The sequence below is a fragment of the Sardina pilchardus genome, chromosome 15 (genome assembly GCF_963854185.1).
Source record: "Sardina pilchardus chromosome 15, fSarPil1.1, whole genome shotgun sequence".
In the NCBI taxonomy this organism is placed as follows: Eukaryota; Metazoa; Chordata; class Actinopteri; order Clupeiformes; family Clupeidae; genus Sardina; species Sardina pilchardus.
The window spans coordinates 21,614,645-21,630,740 of NC_085008.1; the positions used below are offsets into that span (position 1 = coordinate 21,614,645).

Genomic DNA, 16,096 nt, shown 5'->3' on the forward strand with positions numbered 1-16,096 from the left:
GCGCTTATATGCTCTAACCGCATAATAAAAGAAGCACCTGCAGCAGTGCTTATGGCAAGGCTATTAACACCTGTCACTGAGCTATGGACAAGCAGTTATGCTCGAAAATTATCATAATAACAGACACACCTAATTGTATGTCTCTATGTTTAAACACATCAAATTAGGAAGCATTTCCGCCGCAACGTTTGCTTTCTTTTTCTGTCGGTCCGCGGTTGCTTGGTCAATTGCGCAGCAAATTATCAGATGACCGGACCTAATTTCACCCCATGTCTCGCGGACCAGCAGCAGTCTCCACGTTTCGCGGCCCATAGTTTGAGAAACGCTGCATTAAAGTGTCATTAGGTTGTAGGCTATATGTTTAGTGATTTCTTTGTGTGTTTTTCATTGTAGTGTGTGTGCATTGAGTAGTTCCTTAAAATACGGAACAAAGAGCGTCCCGTAGCCTATCTGTTCAATACGGAAGAAGACCAACTATTACTTATATATTTCTTATAACGAAACGCGAAGAAAAAATACGAGGACTGACCATCTCGTTTCTCCGCGTTTCCCCCAATACCATGGCGACAAAGAGAAATAAATATGATTTGACATTTAAGCTGATTGCTGACAAATTTGCCACACAATTCGGGAGAAGCAGCGGACAGGAGCGCCACCACAAGCAAGCACTTCTAGCCCAAATTAACATGGCAACGTTGCCTATGACTAAAGTGTCTAAGTAGGCTAGTCCTACTAATATTACATTTGATTGGTAGCATGTTTGTAGCGCGCCAGTTTACCCATCCCCTACATCAAAACAGCTTAGAATCAATCAAAGAATCAGCTGTGTCGGCGTTAGGCTGTAGGCGATTTTCTATAACCATTTTCATTCATTTCAACAATGGTTCATTGAAACGTTGTTTGAATAATTTCGCCAGTCATCACCTTCATTGTAATGATTAAATGAGATTAACGAGTCGACTATTGACGGATATGCGGTCTTCATCATTTTGAAATGCGGGATGAAACTTTCTGCCACCTGGTGGTTGTTTGGGTACATTGCCTTAGGCTCGAAAAAAATCGGCTTGACGGCCTGCGGGATCTCTTCGGGAGTCCCGCGGGAGAAGGTGCATTCTCAACCCGTACCCACTGTAAAAAGACTATCAAACAGCTTCAGGTGCTTCAAAATGCAGCAGCTACAGTAGGGTAAATCAGATCATTATACTTTGAGATCATTATACTTTCTATTAAGGTTGCTTTCACAGTAGGTCTGTTTAACTGGACTGGACCCGAGTGCGGTAACTCCCCCTGACCCCTACCATAGTTGGTCTCCGTTTACATAACATGTTTGTCTGCGCACCCATCTGTTTGCATCAGAAGTACCACCAGAGAGGGTTAAAGCGGTGAAATACCAGTAACTTCTTTACACAAAGTCATTGTCTTTTACATGTTATTTATTTCAGACTTTCAGAAATACTGTGAACATGGCAAATACTTGTGTTCTTTTCGGTGCCATGATCACAGCATCTTGTTTTCTCCTGAGTGCATCACAAAGAACAGGTAAATGTATCTCCGAAACAAAACAGATGTCCTATGATTATCAGGAACTTTCTGACTTTGCATGGTAATAATTAGGGTAGGACAACTGTCAATCGGATCGCTTTTCTTTCACTTATGAGTGGGTGTTAAACATATAGGCTATATTGACTAGATGTCGCCTTGACTAGGCTACTGCTGTTCATAGGAAGGAATGCGTCAATAGAGACGCCATCTTGCAGCGGGGATCTACTCCACTTAAATGCATTGGCGTCAATACAGGCAAAGATCTATCGAAAATTAAATCACCATAAATTGTCAAAATCTCAAGCGATTTCATAATGTTTTGGTTTGTTTCAACTGACAAACGTGTATTTACGTTGAGTCCAGAGAAAAATTAAGCTTTTTAAAATGATGAAGATAAACTTACCCGTCTAGCCCCATAGACTCCCATTCATTCTGCTCTAGCTCACGACCGCCTCTGAACTCAACCAGGTTTGACACAATGGCGGACCCTGAGGCTGCTGCTTGTCTCGTTGACTGTTTGAACATTTACTTCTGTGCTTTAACACGGTCTGATAATAGCCTACATAGGCCAATCATTACTTTGATAATCATGTGGCGATGCGTTTGGCGAATGCGAATGCGATGTAGTTTAGAGTAATTCACAAATGGAAAAGCCACTATAAAGGTGATTTTCTGACGTTTCAACTGAGAAACGGAGTTTGACGTCATTATGAGAAGTCGCCAAATTTGTCGCTAGTCAATAGATAAGATTTTAATCACTCGGGATGCCCAAAAGTAGCTAAATATGTAACCCTGGACAACACGGGTGAACTAGTTTAGAGCTTCAGATCCCCGCTCCAAGATGGCGCCGGTGTTAACGTACTGTAGGCCTATGCTTAGAAGCTCAAGGCGACATCTAATCAATACAGTATATCTATGGGTGTTAAAGATACATCTAAGAAAGAACTGATAGAGATGGCCACCAACTCAGTTAGGAACTATGTGGTATCCATTGATGATTTTGTGAAAAAAGTCAATGGAATCACATCTGACAAAAATAATTTGCCGTGACATTACGAAACCACCCCCACCACCACCACTGAAACGAGGTCAGTGTCCACAGCAGTGCTAGCTGCATTTATGACGTGAGATAAAATGTGATTTTGAAATTTTTATAGTATGTTCTGTTTGCTTGTTGTCTTGTAGACTGTGTCAAAACAGTGGAAGCAGATGTCTTTTTTTTGATTGACCAATCATCCAGCATTGCCAATAGGGATTTTGGCAAAATGAAAAAGTTTATTTTGGAATTTATAGAGATGTTTCCTATTGGACCAAAACAGGTACGTGTTGGTCTGGCAAAGTTCTCCTCCAGTCCTAACCTGGAGTTCAACCTGGGCGATTACAAAGACAAAAAGTCTTTGAAGAAGGCTGTGGATGCTGTCAAACAAACTGGAGGGGATACTTATACAGGAGCTGCTTTAAATTTCATGAGTCCGTATTTTGAGGAGGCTGTAAAGGCGCGTGGTGATATAGTACCGAGGTACCTTATTGTAATAACGGATGGGGAGTCGAGTGACAATGATGTTGTCAAAACGGCAGCAGAGAGATTACGCCAACAGGACGTCACCATTTTTGCCATTGGGGTGAAGGCTGCCAATATCGACGAGTTGCTGGACATTTGCGGTCATCCTAAGAGAAGGTTCTTGGTCAGTAACTTTGATGCACTTAGACCTCTCATGAACAGTATTGTGACACACATATGCTCTGAAACAGGTGAACCAAATGTATTTTTAATGATTGAAGTGTATGAATTGATATAATATTTTCCAGCTGTGTCCTGTGAATCGGTTTGACCAAGCTTTGATTTCTCCCATGCAGCATGCAAGGAAATGCTGGCTGATGTCATATTCCTGGTTGACAGCTCTGGAAGCATCAACCCCAAAGACTTCCCCATGATGAAGGCCTTCATTAACAACACAATTATGCGGTCCGTCATTGGGCCAGACTCGGTGCGCATGGGGGTGCTGCAGTTCAGCAGCTACCAGAGGGAGGAGGTTTCTCTCGACAGCAACCAAACCCAGAATGACCTTGTGCAGAAGGTGAACGCCATGCAGCAACTGGGTGGGGGAACTCTGACTGGTCAAGCTCTCAGCTTCACCTCCCAGTACTTTGACACCTCAAGAGGCGGGCGCCCCAATGTCCCAAAGATCCTGATCGTCATAACAGATGGTGAAGCTCAAGATGCCGTTAAGTTGCCTGCACAGGCTCTGAGAGACAACAATGTGGCCATCTACTCCATCGGTGTGGGCAGTGCCAACATAACCCATCTGAATGAGATCAGTGGCATCACAGACAGGGTGTTTACAGAGACAGACTTTGACACCCTCCAGTTTTTGGAGGATGAGATCTTCGATAAGATCTGTCATCCTGACACTGGTAAGTGGTTGTGGTCGCAGTAATGCTTGTAATTATACAGAAAATATATGTTCCTACTTGTTTACAAAAAAGAAAGAGTGCCTGAAGAATTTGTTACCTGTATGTTCTTTCTTCTGTCCTCTTCTTCATTGTCATTGTACTGTATGAACTATAAAAGTAAAGCTCTACACACATTTTCCCATACATTAATTAAGGCTAGACTGAAGGAAAGGAATGAAAATCTTCACTAAAGGATTTTTGGTCCTTTTGGTAGCCTGAAGGATTAGAATTAATCCAAGAAACTGTCCAAATAAAATGTCCATCCATTGACATTGTGTATTTGACACAATTGCTTTGGATAACAAACACTATCTCTCTCATACACACATACACAACTCGATTCTCACAAATACACAACTGGTTTCTCACCTCACCCGTAGCAGAAGAGTATCTGAGTATAAGTATACCTGACTCCTGAACGCCCTAAGCCCCTTTGTGACAACATAAACACAACTGTTTTGTTTCTACTCCCTTTTAGACTGCACAAGGACAGAGGTGGCAGACATGATCTTCCTTGTTGATGGCTCCAGCAGTATCAGTGCGGATCAATACAAGAGCTTGCAAAGCTTTATGATCTCTTTTGTGAACAGCATGAATATTGGAGAGAGTCTGGTCCGTTTTGGTGCAATTGTCTACTCGGACAGTGCGAAGTCGGAGTTCACCCTAAACCAGTACAATACCTCAAGGGAGGTACGAACGGCCATAACAAACATTACAAAACCAGGTGGAAACACATTCACAGGAGCTGCCCTTCGCTATGCACTGGACTACTTTGGAAAAGAATATGGCGGCCGTCGGGAGGAGGACGTAAATCAGATCCTTTTCATCATTACTGATGGAGCAGCAACAGATCCTGTTGTGTTGCCTGTGTGGTCGAATGAGATCATCAATTATGGGATCATAATATATGCCATCGGCGTGGCAGGGGCCAACATGAGTGAGCTTGCGATCATGACTGGTGGAGACAGAAGAAAGGTGTTTTATGTGGAAGACTATGATGCTTTGGAGTTCCTGCACAAGAGCATCTCCAGTGAGCTTTGTAAAGATATTAAACCAAGTAAGTTATTTTTTTTAATTAAGTAAACAGTCTCAGGTGCCCCCATTTCGTCTGGATTATCTGCTAAAGCTTTCTTCTTATTTCATTTTATCTACGCTACTGACACCTTTGTGTATATTCTAGAGGGTGGGGACTTTTTTGAAAAGAGTATTGAGACCATGTGTTTTGTTATCAATGTTCACTGAAACTATATGAATAAATGTAATTGGTACTGGTACTCAAAAATGATTGCAAGCATATGACCTAAATTCGGATGTGTAATCTGGAAGTAATTTCTAATCTCAACAATTTAAGTGTGAAAGTGAAAAACAAATCGACATAAAATACAAATTATGATTTTTCTTTAGCATGCCAGAAAAAGAAGGTAGACCTGGTCATGTTGACAGACAGCTCCGGCAGCATCAGTGCTGCGGACTTTGGCATCATGAAGACGTTTATGAAAAAGGTGGTGAGAAGCTTCCACATCAAACCAGAGGCAGTGCAGGTGGCCCTAGCTCAGTTTAGCTCTTTCCCCAAGAAAGAGTTCCATCTCAACGAGGTCGACAGTGAAGCCGCAGCACACGCCAAAATTGATGCCATTGATCAATTAGGACAACTGACGTCGGACATCGGACGGGCCCTTGAGTTCACCCGGAAGCGCTTCTTCCAGACTGCAAACGGTAGCCGGAGAAACAAGGGTGTCTCACAGAACCTTATTGTGATCACCGATGGCGAATCACATGGTGCAGTGGAAGAAGAGGCAAGGCTGCTCAGAGCCATGCAAGTGGATGTGTATGTCATTGGAGTGGGCAACATCCACAGGGATGAGCTGATTCAGATTGCTGGTACTCCGGACAGGGTCTTCATTGTGAATGACTTTCGTGTCCTTGAAGAAATCAAGACAAAAGTGGTGGAAACTGTTTGCGAGCCAGCTGACTCAGATGTTTGAGCAAATGTTATGATATTTCACAATCATAACCCTTTAATGCACAAGCTATTGAAACCCTGTCTAATACATAACATGAGTCACAAGTGACCCGTCACCCGCATTCATTTCAAATGTAATTCCAAGCATGGATGTGGCTTTCTCTCTTACAGCTTCTGAAATAATACCTTTAACCTTATACTATTTTCTAAAAGTTGATAAGTAGTGTTTTAAGCACACTATTTTTTTTTTACCTTTTTTTTAAAAAAACTTTTGTATCTTATAAATAAACATTGATTTGGGATTTTTCCATTATTTTGCAGACATGGGTCAAAAAAGACCCGCATTCATTTCTAATGTATTCCAAAGCATGGACATGATTTTCTCTCTGATAACTTTTAAAATGAATTAATTTCATCTTGTAAGATTGTACAAGTTTCTGCTACTACTTTTTTGGTTTTGTTTATGTAAAGCACATTGAATGACCTGTGTATGAAATGCGCTATTAAACTTGACTTGATTTTATTTGATATTGGTGCGTTCATGAGCAACTGATGTAGGAGAATGCTAGAGTTTATGGGGTGTACGTCACACCTACAGTAACTGAGAACTTCCCAGTTTGAAGTGGGGGCTTGGGGAGATTACCCAGGCAAATAGTGAACGCTCTCACTTCGGAAGTGGGGAGTTTAGAAGTGAGAACCTTCCCACTTCCCAGCGGTATGAACGCACTATAAATAATACAAGGCAACCACCCCCAGGGTGATGATTTTGCCTGGTTAAGGTAAAGAAGGTTACCAATGTAATCGACAAGGAGGGTGAATTTGAAGTAAGTTAGGCAGTAAGAGGCTAGTGGATCACTGTCGGCCCACTGGGGACAGATCTGGCAGTCCTCTGGCATTTTGCTCATCAGTTCTCTGGCGGTCCGCTGGTGGGTTGCCAACAAAATGCCCCACTATTGGTTGTTTTCATGTGTTCAGTTATACTTCATCCATCATGTTAATAACATGTCATGTCTTTTCTTAATATTCATGACAAGTTAGACAAGATGGTAGGCCCTAGTCCAACAGAGGACCACAAGTGGCACGCCACAAGCGCCCCGCTCGCACTGCCAATCTAATTTTGCTAAAGGGGGTGTGATATTTTTTCAGTAGTAGCCTGTATAATATGGTGATAGCCAGACTAGTAGAATACCCGAGGCTGACCACAAACATGTCATTGTTTCCTACAGTTGTATAGAGCATATAACAAACACATTTGAAATTGACACTAAACTACTGAGTAAACATTACTCAGGGAGGCCATGTTGCACGAATGCGATAAGAGCATTGATTTGCAACATATCACGCACATGGCGACAGGGAGGTGACCGTAGTGCGTGGATTCAGTTATCCCTCCCATTTCTGGTAAATTGCGAATTGGCAATTTATATTACAAATGTCCTGTGGTAAAATCATTTTACCCCACGTCCCCACGTAAAACTCTAATAGTGCTTAAGCGCACAGAATAAATTGCCATGGCAATGTGTGTGCCATCTCTATAATGAAACTAAGTCAAGCTAAATTCAGACAGCAAAAAAATCCACTTTAACCGCTTATCTAGGTTTTGTTGGATGTTGCACCGAATCAGCCTAGAAATAAATGAGCTGGCTAACGAGCCTTCCAAGTATAAGGTCCATTGGGTGGGTGTAAATCCACATTCCACATAGCCTATAACTGACAGGTTACTTTGCTAGACCTTGCTAGACCAGAGCAAGTAGCCTAACATGGCAGCAGTATTGCACATTTTGCAATTGTTAGACATCAAGACTTTTTTACTTTGTCTCTCAATTTCCTTCCTGCTGTTTGAATACATAAAAAACAAACCACCCAAGAATTTCCCTCCTGGACCATGGTCATTGCCTTTTATCGGCGACGTACATCACATTGACCTCACCAAAATTCATCTACAGTTTGTCAAGGTAGGCCTAGTCGTACAAGTGACAACCATTTCAACTGTTGACCACACAAAGTTGATTTGTTGCTCTTCGGACCACCTACTTGTGGTGAGTGGTGACATATGGGCTACTTTCATAAGAGTTATTCAGGGTTGATCATAGTTGTACAACTTGTTCCCATGGATAATGCGCAGAGTGCCTGGCCCACACAGGAAATTCTTTTCTATTTGGAAAGGAGTTATTGCTTTTGTAAAGAAAAAAGTTGAGGACCACCAAGTAGACTTTGATCCTTCAAACTCTAGGGACTACATTGATTGTTTCCTTGCAGAAATGGCAAAGGTGAGATGTGTCATTCCAACAATTACTTGGGGAGTATACCATAGATATTGGACACCTGATACCGCATTGTCCGTTGATTTCTATTTAGTTGCATACATCAACGCAGTCGCTATATTGCTGGCGACAACACCTTACTGTCTATGGGCTATGGCCCGTATCAGGAGTTGAGTAGCATATTTAGTCAGGTAAGGCCTGATTTTTTTTTTTTTTTTTTATGATGTAGCCTAGAGAATGGAACAGCACGTCCGGGCAACCAAGGCAACGTTATCAGAGAGTGCTAGTTGGTCATCAAACATGTGATAGCTGATGTCATGTTTGGGGTAAAGGATTGAAGTAAGTTTGTTGGTATGAGGTCCAACGAGCGTGTAGTAGGATGGCTACATGTCAAAGAGTTTGGATACCTCATTCTCGGAGAAAGGTGCTGATGCAGAAAATAAAGTTCCAGAGACCACTAAAGGTTGTGAGAGTGCAGTATCTGACTCGGTCACGCCCTGCCAAGACAGATATGTGAGGAGAGATATGTGGTAGGACTGCTGCACGTCACACAGTGTTGTTGGTGTCCTTAAGCGGAGGAGACAGGTTAAGAGTGGACTGGTTAGAGAATTTCCTTTGTTCATGGAAAAATTAGGAGGGTTGAGTTGATTGAAGGTTTAGAGAAAAGTTTCCAGGTGTCATTGGCAGTGTTAATTTTATCATTGTAAAAGGCCATCTTTACAGAAGTGTCCGGTAGCGTGTGAGGTCATCGACTACTTTGGATTTTTTTGGAAGCTATACGGAGCTGTTGCATTATGTCATTGCATTCTGCATTGCATTGTTTTCTGTGTAATTTTCTCAGGGCGGAGAGCATGCCTGGGAGAGCAGCTGGCCAGATTGGAGCTGTTTCTGTTCTTCAGCTCGCTGCTCCAGCGGTTCTCCTTCTCACCACCAGAGGGCGTAGAACCCAGTCTGGAGTTCCGGCCTGGAGGCACTCTCAACTCCTTGTCTTCCTCACTGAGGCACATATACACTATTCTAAATCCTATGTTTACAAATTCAACTCTGCACACTTAAGGGACACAATCAGGCAAAACCTGAAACTTGAATCTAGTGAAGAATGTTGCAACATGCAATGCATTTCTACAGTAAAATACCATTCTATTTGAGTGCTCAGACATTACGAATAAACTTCCCATGTAATAACTGCCCATTTCTTTTTGGGATCCTGACTTGCTCTCCTTCCCCTTCCATTTTCTCTCTTCCCAGCATCAGTACACAACAGCTTACTGTATTTACATGAGGGGTGCCCTGTTCTGCCCTTTCATATACTTTTAAAATAGTCTGTGAATGTTATTCAATCCAATGCGATGATGAGGAGGATTGTTTTTTTGCCAATCTTTAATAATTACTTTTTAAAATAAGGACGATCATAGATTTAAAACAAGATAAGCACACACAAACGTCTCAAACAGACCGAAATATGATCTGATCCTAAAAATATTTTACCATTACCATTTTGTCAGGTTGATGGGGTCAGGTGCCCTGGAAATCCAGAGTTCTCGCAAGAGCACAATTTGAATTGTGTCTGCAAGATACTTTGGCAATGAGCAATGATGCACGTTACTTTTACCCCAGGCATTGGGGGAAAACGATCAAATCGGTGTACCTGATACAGGCGAGCCAGAGGCGAGCTTAACTGATGCCGACAGCGCTGCTACTTTCAAAGTCAGTAAACATTGATCGTAGTGATATCCAGTTGCGTGCAGTGAGATTTTCAAATGCATGCTTGATGCCGCTCCTCGAGTTGGGTCATTAGATTATTTGTGGGCGTGGCCAGAACCTTAATCTGAAAGATTACCAGGGTCTGGATTTTCCAGGATAGGGGTCAGGTGGAGCTTGAAAATGTCCCACCTCCAAAGTGGGGAATGACAGAAAAGGTTTGAGAACCACTGCTCTAGAATTTTGAATGGCTGTTTTCCAGAACGAATGTTTGGATCTTTTTGTGAAAGTCTTGAAGAAGCCTGAAAGTTTAGCTCATAGTCTACTTCAAAACCAGTGTTCAAAACCCGGAGGTTCGGTCTATCGTAGTCCTACCCCAGTGTTCACTCCAGTGTTTGTTCAACATTCTACATGTATATAGGCCTATTGATTTGGCATGATGGATTGTTTAATAAAACTTTACAAAGTGGTGTAGGGGGTAAAATATATGACATAATCAAATCCATGTATATATTGACAACAAATGCGCTGTGAAAATTGATAACAGCAGGACTCCCCATTAACAAAACAGAAGTTAAATTCCTGCTCCTTGCAGATGACCTGGTGCTGCTCTCGCCCTCTGATCTAGGGCTACAGTAGCACTTCTGTCTGAACTGGGCCCTAACAGTTAATTTGTCAAAACAAAGATTGTAATCTTCCAAAAGAAAGACAGATCCCAGGTAACTAGACACCTTTTCACTCTTTTTTCACTCAGTTTTACTGTCTGCTGGGTATGGTCTATAGTTCACTGTCTGCTGGGTAGCAAATTGGTTGTTGTTCATTGTCTGTTTTCTGCAGTTATGTCTGTCCTTCATGCTATTTATCTGAGAGTTGCATCAATTTGTTGACATGGCAATAGGCCAATATTTATTGAATCCCGATAGTTAGACTACACACAATTATATTGTGCTTATTTTAGACTATAGCCTTCTGGATGCAGCATATTAGGCCTAGGCTACAAACATAAACAGGGATGTGATGGGAGGAAGCCAGACCTGACCTCTACTGTTGAAATGTTAAAATATTGGTCTGTTTTTATTGTAGGCTACTAGGCTGTGCGATGTAAGCTGTGTGCACATAGGCCAAGTATATTTAAAACATATTTAAATATAATAATAATAATAAAAAAAAAAAAAAACAGATAGCGAACAACACGTTACAATGAACGTTACAAATCAAGGATTCTAGATTGCTCTGCTCGGCTCCAAGACACAGTTGGCTACATTACATAGATTTGTTTAATTGTGACGTTAGATTCCGTTTATATCTATTGTATTGTGACGTCATATGAATTACAGTATAATAAAAATAGGTTTCAATTCCTAAACTTCTTATTGTCGCTAGTCCCAGAAGAGGTAGTCCCGTTTTTACTTTACAAAAAAATATAACAGGCTAGTCGTTAACCTATGCTATGGATAATCCCGATAGGGATGACCAGCACTGTAAACACAGTGCTCCCCTACCCTCGTCGTCCCCGGGGGACCAGGAAGAAAACACCTCTTGTGAGGAATTAACGACCCCGTCCGAAGAGGTGAAGATAGGCCCGTCTGAGGAGCGAAAGCCTGCATCACTAACGGAAACCGTGTTAAGGACTCCTTCAGGTGCCACATGTGAGGATTTGGAAAAGAAAGTGTCCGCCCTGGAGATGCAGACTGAAGCCAGTGTAGATGAGAGCTCCGCTGGTGAAGACTCTGCTTCAAACGAACCCTCTTATCCAACTAAATCTGATTATCTTTTTATTGGGTGAGAATTTATGTTAAAGTTTCACAAACTTGTCATCATGTAAAAAAACATGCTCTGCTAAATTACAGTTTTAATTGCTGCTTTCATCTAATTAAAAGGGATCATCATGCCAAGTGGTGGAACTGGTACCAAAAGAAGTATGGCTATCTCTCCAAGCATGATTTCTTTACTGTCCAGTGTCTTGAGGTTAGGCTCCTTCTATGCAGACATTAAAATTCACAACAAACATAGCTATTGAGAGTGACATTACTATCCTGGATCTTTCAGTGGGAGGTGCAATCATCAAATGATCTCCCAGATGACAGTGACAGTGATGAGGAAGAGTCGTCGTCGGTGAGTGCTGAGAGGATTACTGGATTGTACACTTTTAACAATCTCAGTTTGATTAACATTCACACTGGTTTTCTTCCTTGGACATATTCATAAAAGAGAACATTTATTTCAGTCAGTAATAATAGTCAGTCAGTCATTAAAGCTGTTTTATTATTATTATTATTATTATTATTCAGGACTATGAGCAGGAGGCCAGAGAAGAGAGCATGGTTATGGACATCCCTGGAGCCTTTGTGCCGTGAGTTGTGAAACCCTTTTGTCAAAGTGTTGTCATGTCATATGCTTACTTAGTTCTATCAGTGGTGTTTTACCCAAATGTTATTGCAGCTGCAACCCTGTTGTGATGGAGGTGTATCGCGTGGCCATGATGGAGTGGAAGCATTTTGTCCTGGCAGAGAGGTTTCAGGAGATGGACGGGCCTGGACTGAGCTGGGGGCTCCTGGCTCTAGTCTGCAAGATGGGCGGAGTAAGTCTGCCTCTCCAGAAATGTGTACAGTATTTCATGTCATTGTGTGTGTGTGTATGTCTATGGATATGGAAGGGTGTGACGGAGGAAAATATGCAATGCCATACTTTATTCAATCACAACAACGGCATTACTTCATTCAATAGCTGATATTTTCCCCCTATGTATTTTTACATTCAACAGTGCACAAAAGAGAACATTTGTAAGAAGACAATTTGAAGAATTCTATCATTTAATCAAAAATGCATATTATTCCAGGTGGTCAGTGGCAGTGACATTGCTGAGTTGCTGATGCTGAAAATGAAAACCTTTGCCAAGGCAGCTTCAAGACCCACGGCAGGAACCACCAGCATAGCTATGGCCCTTATTGCTGGCAAGGCTGAGGTATGCTCCTCTACATACATACATGTACAGTATATATATCACAGACCATGTGCATACACATGAAGCTCAGGCTTATAGATTTTTATGTTAAAATGCTGAAACTCTGAGACAGAGCAGATGTCATGCCTGTCTGTACATTTGTCCATTATGTAAGTTGTCATAGTAAACCATTATCTGTTTTATAGGAAGCTCTGGACCTGGCTATGAGGCGAGGCTTGATGCACCATGCCTTCATTCTCGGCAGCTTTGTTGGTATTCAACCATCTCTTTGGATGAAAGGGTAGGCATACAGCTTCATAAAAGAGATCAAAACACAATCAAAAGACATTGCTGTACCTCACCATAATGTTTCCTGTCATTCTTTGTTGTTGTTTGTTTGTTTATTTTGTTTGGTTTGTTTGATTTATGAATGCTGTATTATTCGTGGTTCCTGCAGGTGCTTTGATAGTGTCGAGGATGCGGATCCACTGAAGACGTACTATCAAGTCCAGTTGGGAGAGATCCCCTCCATGGCCTCTGTGAGTGGTCATATGAACTTATTCATGGACTTAGCACACTGAACACTATTAATCACTGGGACTGCTGTTGTTCACAGCGCATACAGCAATCAGAGAAATTATTTCAGATAGAGTTATTGTTTTACCAATAATTTAAAGTTTTCATATTAGTTAATCCATTTTTAATTTGTTTTACTATTTATTTATATTTATTTATTATTGTATGTACAGTAAAGTGATTCAGACCTTGATGACCTGTTCAAAACCGATGTTTTGGTGTATGGATTCTTACAGGCCTGTGGCAGAGACTGGCGTATCCACCTTGCTATGGTGTTGGCGCCCCCGCCTTCCCGTGGTTTTCACGGCTCGTTTGAATGTCGCCAGGAGACTATTGCGAAGATGGGAGAAACATTTGGTACATCCTACTTTACAAATCAAATGAAAAGAAACTAAAACAACTTTAACATTGATCTACAAACATATTTTCTCTCAGATGCTCTAATTTCAGCTTCTGTTGTCTTTCGCTATTTCTCCTTCTCTCATCTCAGGATCGAAAGGGCTAAAACACGCTGCTCACTTCTGTCAAATGTTGCTCGAGTTGGGGTCTGATTACCCGGACACAATGTCTCTGGCTAATCGTGTAACAGACTGGATGAACATCCTGAGGGAGATGGATGAAGAAGCACTGTTTTGGAATGTGTACGGTGCTCCACGGGATGGACGGGCCTTTCGTGGTGATGCAGAGAGGTTCTACCAGAGACCCTCTACGGCTGCTACATTGGACTCATGCACCATGACGAACACAGTTTCCATTGATGCAGCGGTCCCTAGGTCTACTAGGCTTGAGCCACTCTCTGGACCACGTCTGCCAACTGTGAATCCAGCGATGAGGCAGCAGATGAATGCTGCTGTGACCCCTGCACACTCCCAGCAGTCAAAGGATGAAGGGAAGGAACAAGCAAATACTCAGACCAAGACCAAGAAGAAATCTTCTAAGAAGGTTTGCATCTACAATGTTTTGCATCATAGCTTCATGATTCATCTCTAAATGTTGGTGTGAGGTCACTGAAAGGGTTTTATTTGTCTGTTTTAGAAATCGTGGTTTAGGCGTTTGGGATGCTTCTCATGTTTTGGCGCAAAAGAGATGGACTAGGTGCATTTTTACCAGTGGACATTTGAGCAGGTATGGATGTTGTTTTAAAATTCCATTAGTCCAATAGTCCATGACTATTTTCCTTTTGTGTTATTTTGCAAAACTTTGATCTCATCATTCTCCCCCTCTCCCCGCAGGACCAAATGAATTTATCTCCCTCACCTCTACAATCCGACGGACTTTCTATTTTGAAAACCAATACAAATAAAATACTTTATTGCAGGCCGATGGGTGTACAGTCACTAAATGTACTCATAAATACATTTATTTTTGGTGCAGTTCATAACATTTCATCTGAAGATAGGGGCGATTAAAGCAATATAATACTGCATTTTCATTTTTTACCATAGGGGTGCAAATCACAAATGTTATAAATGGTTATAAGCTAATTAAATCTATGCGGGCTCTTAAGACCAATATACCATAAACATTTCGTCATCCTCTGTGCCACAGTTCAGGTAGTTATTGAGTCTACTGGAGCTACATGCCCACCAAGCTTCATGTGCCCCGGTGTGTTATGTCATACCACCGTCAAGTAAAGCGTAACCGAAACTTTTGTCATTTTGCTCACTGGATATATTTTAAATGCCAAGCAGACTGGATTTAGTCCCATGGCTGTCCACACGCCTCCCCAGGCCTTAGCTCAGGCTTCTGATAGTGAACTTAATACAAGTAGCTACACTCCAACATTCCCTGAAGGTAGATTGGTATTAAGGAAAAGCTATTACCCTTTCGAGGGTGCCCATCCTTCAGATGTCTTTGTCTGTTTTCTGTAAATGGTGGTTTAACATAGTGAGGTAGGCTGCTTTGTTATCTGTTGTTTTGGTTTGGGAAGGAGAGCCATCCCTTCACTCCAGTCTTTTTCCTTACAGAATGGACTGTAGGCACAGCTGAGGATGTCTCATATGTCCTCAGGAGCTCCTGCACCATCTTAGTACACACACACAGCGACAGACAGACAGCCAAAAACACATACAAGAACACACACACAAATACACACACACACCTGCACACAAATACAGTACGCACACACACAGACACACACACTCACACACGCTTCTGGAGAGGGACGGAGACGGACAGAGCGTTAAACACAGGCTGTACACTCCTGCTATGATGGTACCATTAGCCCACAGAGAGAGAGGGGGAGCAAGAGAGAGAGAGAGAGAGCGGGAGATGAAGGAGAGATAAAGGAGTGGTTAACAAGATAGAGTCACACCAGGCATCGCCACTCTGAACCACTGGAAGACGCGGCGGCAGAAACAGTTTGTACCCCTTAAGAGCGTACTTGTCTGAACGGGAGCAGTGTGGCGAGGACAGACAAGGGCAGGAAAGGAAAAAAGTGCGTCACCAGGCGGCCAGAACCAGATGGATAGACAGGTAACGCCACGTGCCTGGCTGACTGCCTTCCTGCCTGCCTGGGACGAGATGACCACCCGCTGTATGTGACTACCCTTAGTCATCATACGGCACGCGCACAGAGCCCAGAGCACAGGGGACACAGAGTGAGGAACAGACGAGGGAGAGACAATCAGTGTTATCGCTTTACTCACCACC

The 16,096-nt window shown here is 42.2% G+C and overlaps 2 protein-coding genes across 4 annotated transcripts; both read left to right on the forward strand.

The window, feature by feature from the left end:
• The first annotated feature begins 1,137 nt into the window (after positions 1 to 1,137).
• LOC134102701 (collagen alpha-6(VI) chain-like) lies at positions 1,138 to 6,482 on the forward strand. 3 transcript variants are annotated; one of them, XM_062556893.1, is made up of 5 exons: positions 1,138 to 1,539; positions 2,728 to 3,294; positions 3,400 to 3,957; positions 4,475 to 5,053; positions 5,401 to 6,482. In XM_062556893.1, the coding sequence occupies exons 1-5, from the start codon at positions 1,464 to 1,466 to the stop codon at positions 5,979 to 5,981; spliced, it is 2,361 nt and encodes a 786-aa protein (XP_062412877.1). In that variant the 5' UTR covers positions 1,138 to 1,463; the 3' UTR covers positions 5,982 to 6,482. The 3 variants fall into 3 exon arrangements, with proteins under 3 accessions (XP_062412877.1, XP_062412878.1, XP_062412880.1); XM_062556894.1 differs by having other exon boundaries at positions 2,862 to 3,294; XM_062556896.1 differs by lacking the exon at positions 1,138 to 1,539 and having other exon boundaries at positions 3,089 to 3,227.
• A 4,892-nt stretch (positions 6,483 to 11,374) lies between these two features.
• On the forward strand, positions 11,375 to 13,479 carry LOC134101594 (uncharacterized). Its single transcript, XM_062555301.1, has 8 exons — positions 11,375 to 11,706; positions 11,805 to 11,892; positions 11,974 to 12,039; positions 12,216 to 12,277; positions 12,367 to 12,505; positions 12,764 to 12,889; positions 13,075 to 13,169; positions 13,326 to 13,479. Exons 1-8 carry the CDS (start codon positions 11,375 to 11,377, stop codon positions 13,447 to 13,449), a joined length of 1,032 nt encoding a protein of 343 aa, XP_062411285.1. The 3' UTR covers positions 13,450 to 13,479.
• The last annotated feature ends 2,617 nt before the right edge of the window (positions 13,480 to 16,096 follow it).

Coding starts and splice junctions, on each gene's coding strand:
- LOC134102701 (XM_062556893.1), top strand. CDS start 1,464: ATGGCAAATACTTGTGTTCTTTTCGGTGCCATGATCACAGCATCTTGT. Junction 1,540..2,727: donor GAGTGCATCACAAAGAACAG/GTAAATGTATCT, acceptor GTTGTCTTGTAG/ACTGTGTCAAAACAGTGGAA. Junction 5,054..5,400: donor TTGTAAAGATATTAAACCAA/GTAAGTTATTTT, acceptor ATTTTTCTTTAG/CATGCCAGAAAAAGAAGGTA.
- LOC134101594 (XM_062555301.1), top strand. CDS start 11,375: ATGGATAATCCCGATAGGGATGACCAGCACTGTAAACACAGTGCTCCC. Junction 11,893..11,973: donor TTACTGTCCAGTGTCTTGAG/GTTAGGCTCCTT, acceptor TGGATCTTTCAG/TGGGAGGTGCAATCATCAAA. Junction 13,170..13,325: donor CCATCTCTTTGGATGAAAGG/GTAGGCATACAG, acceptor TGGTTCCTGCAG/GTGCTTTGATAGTGTCGAGG.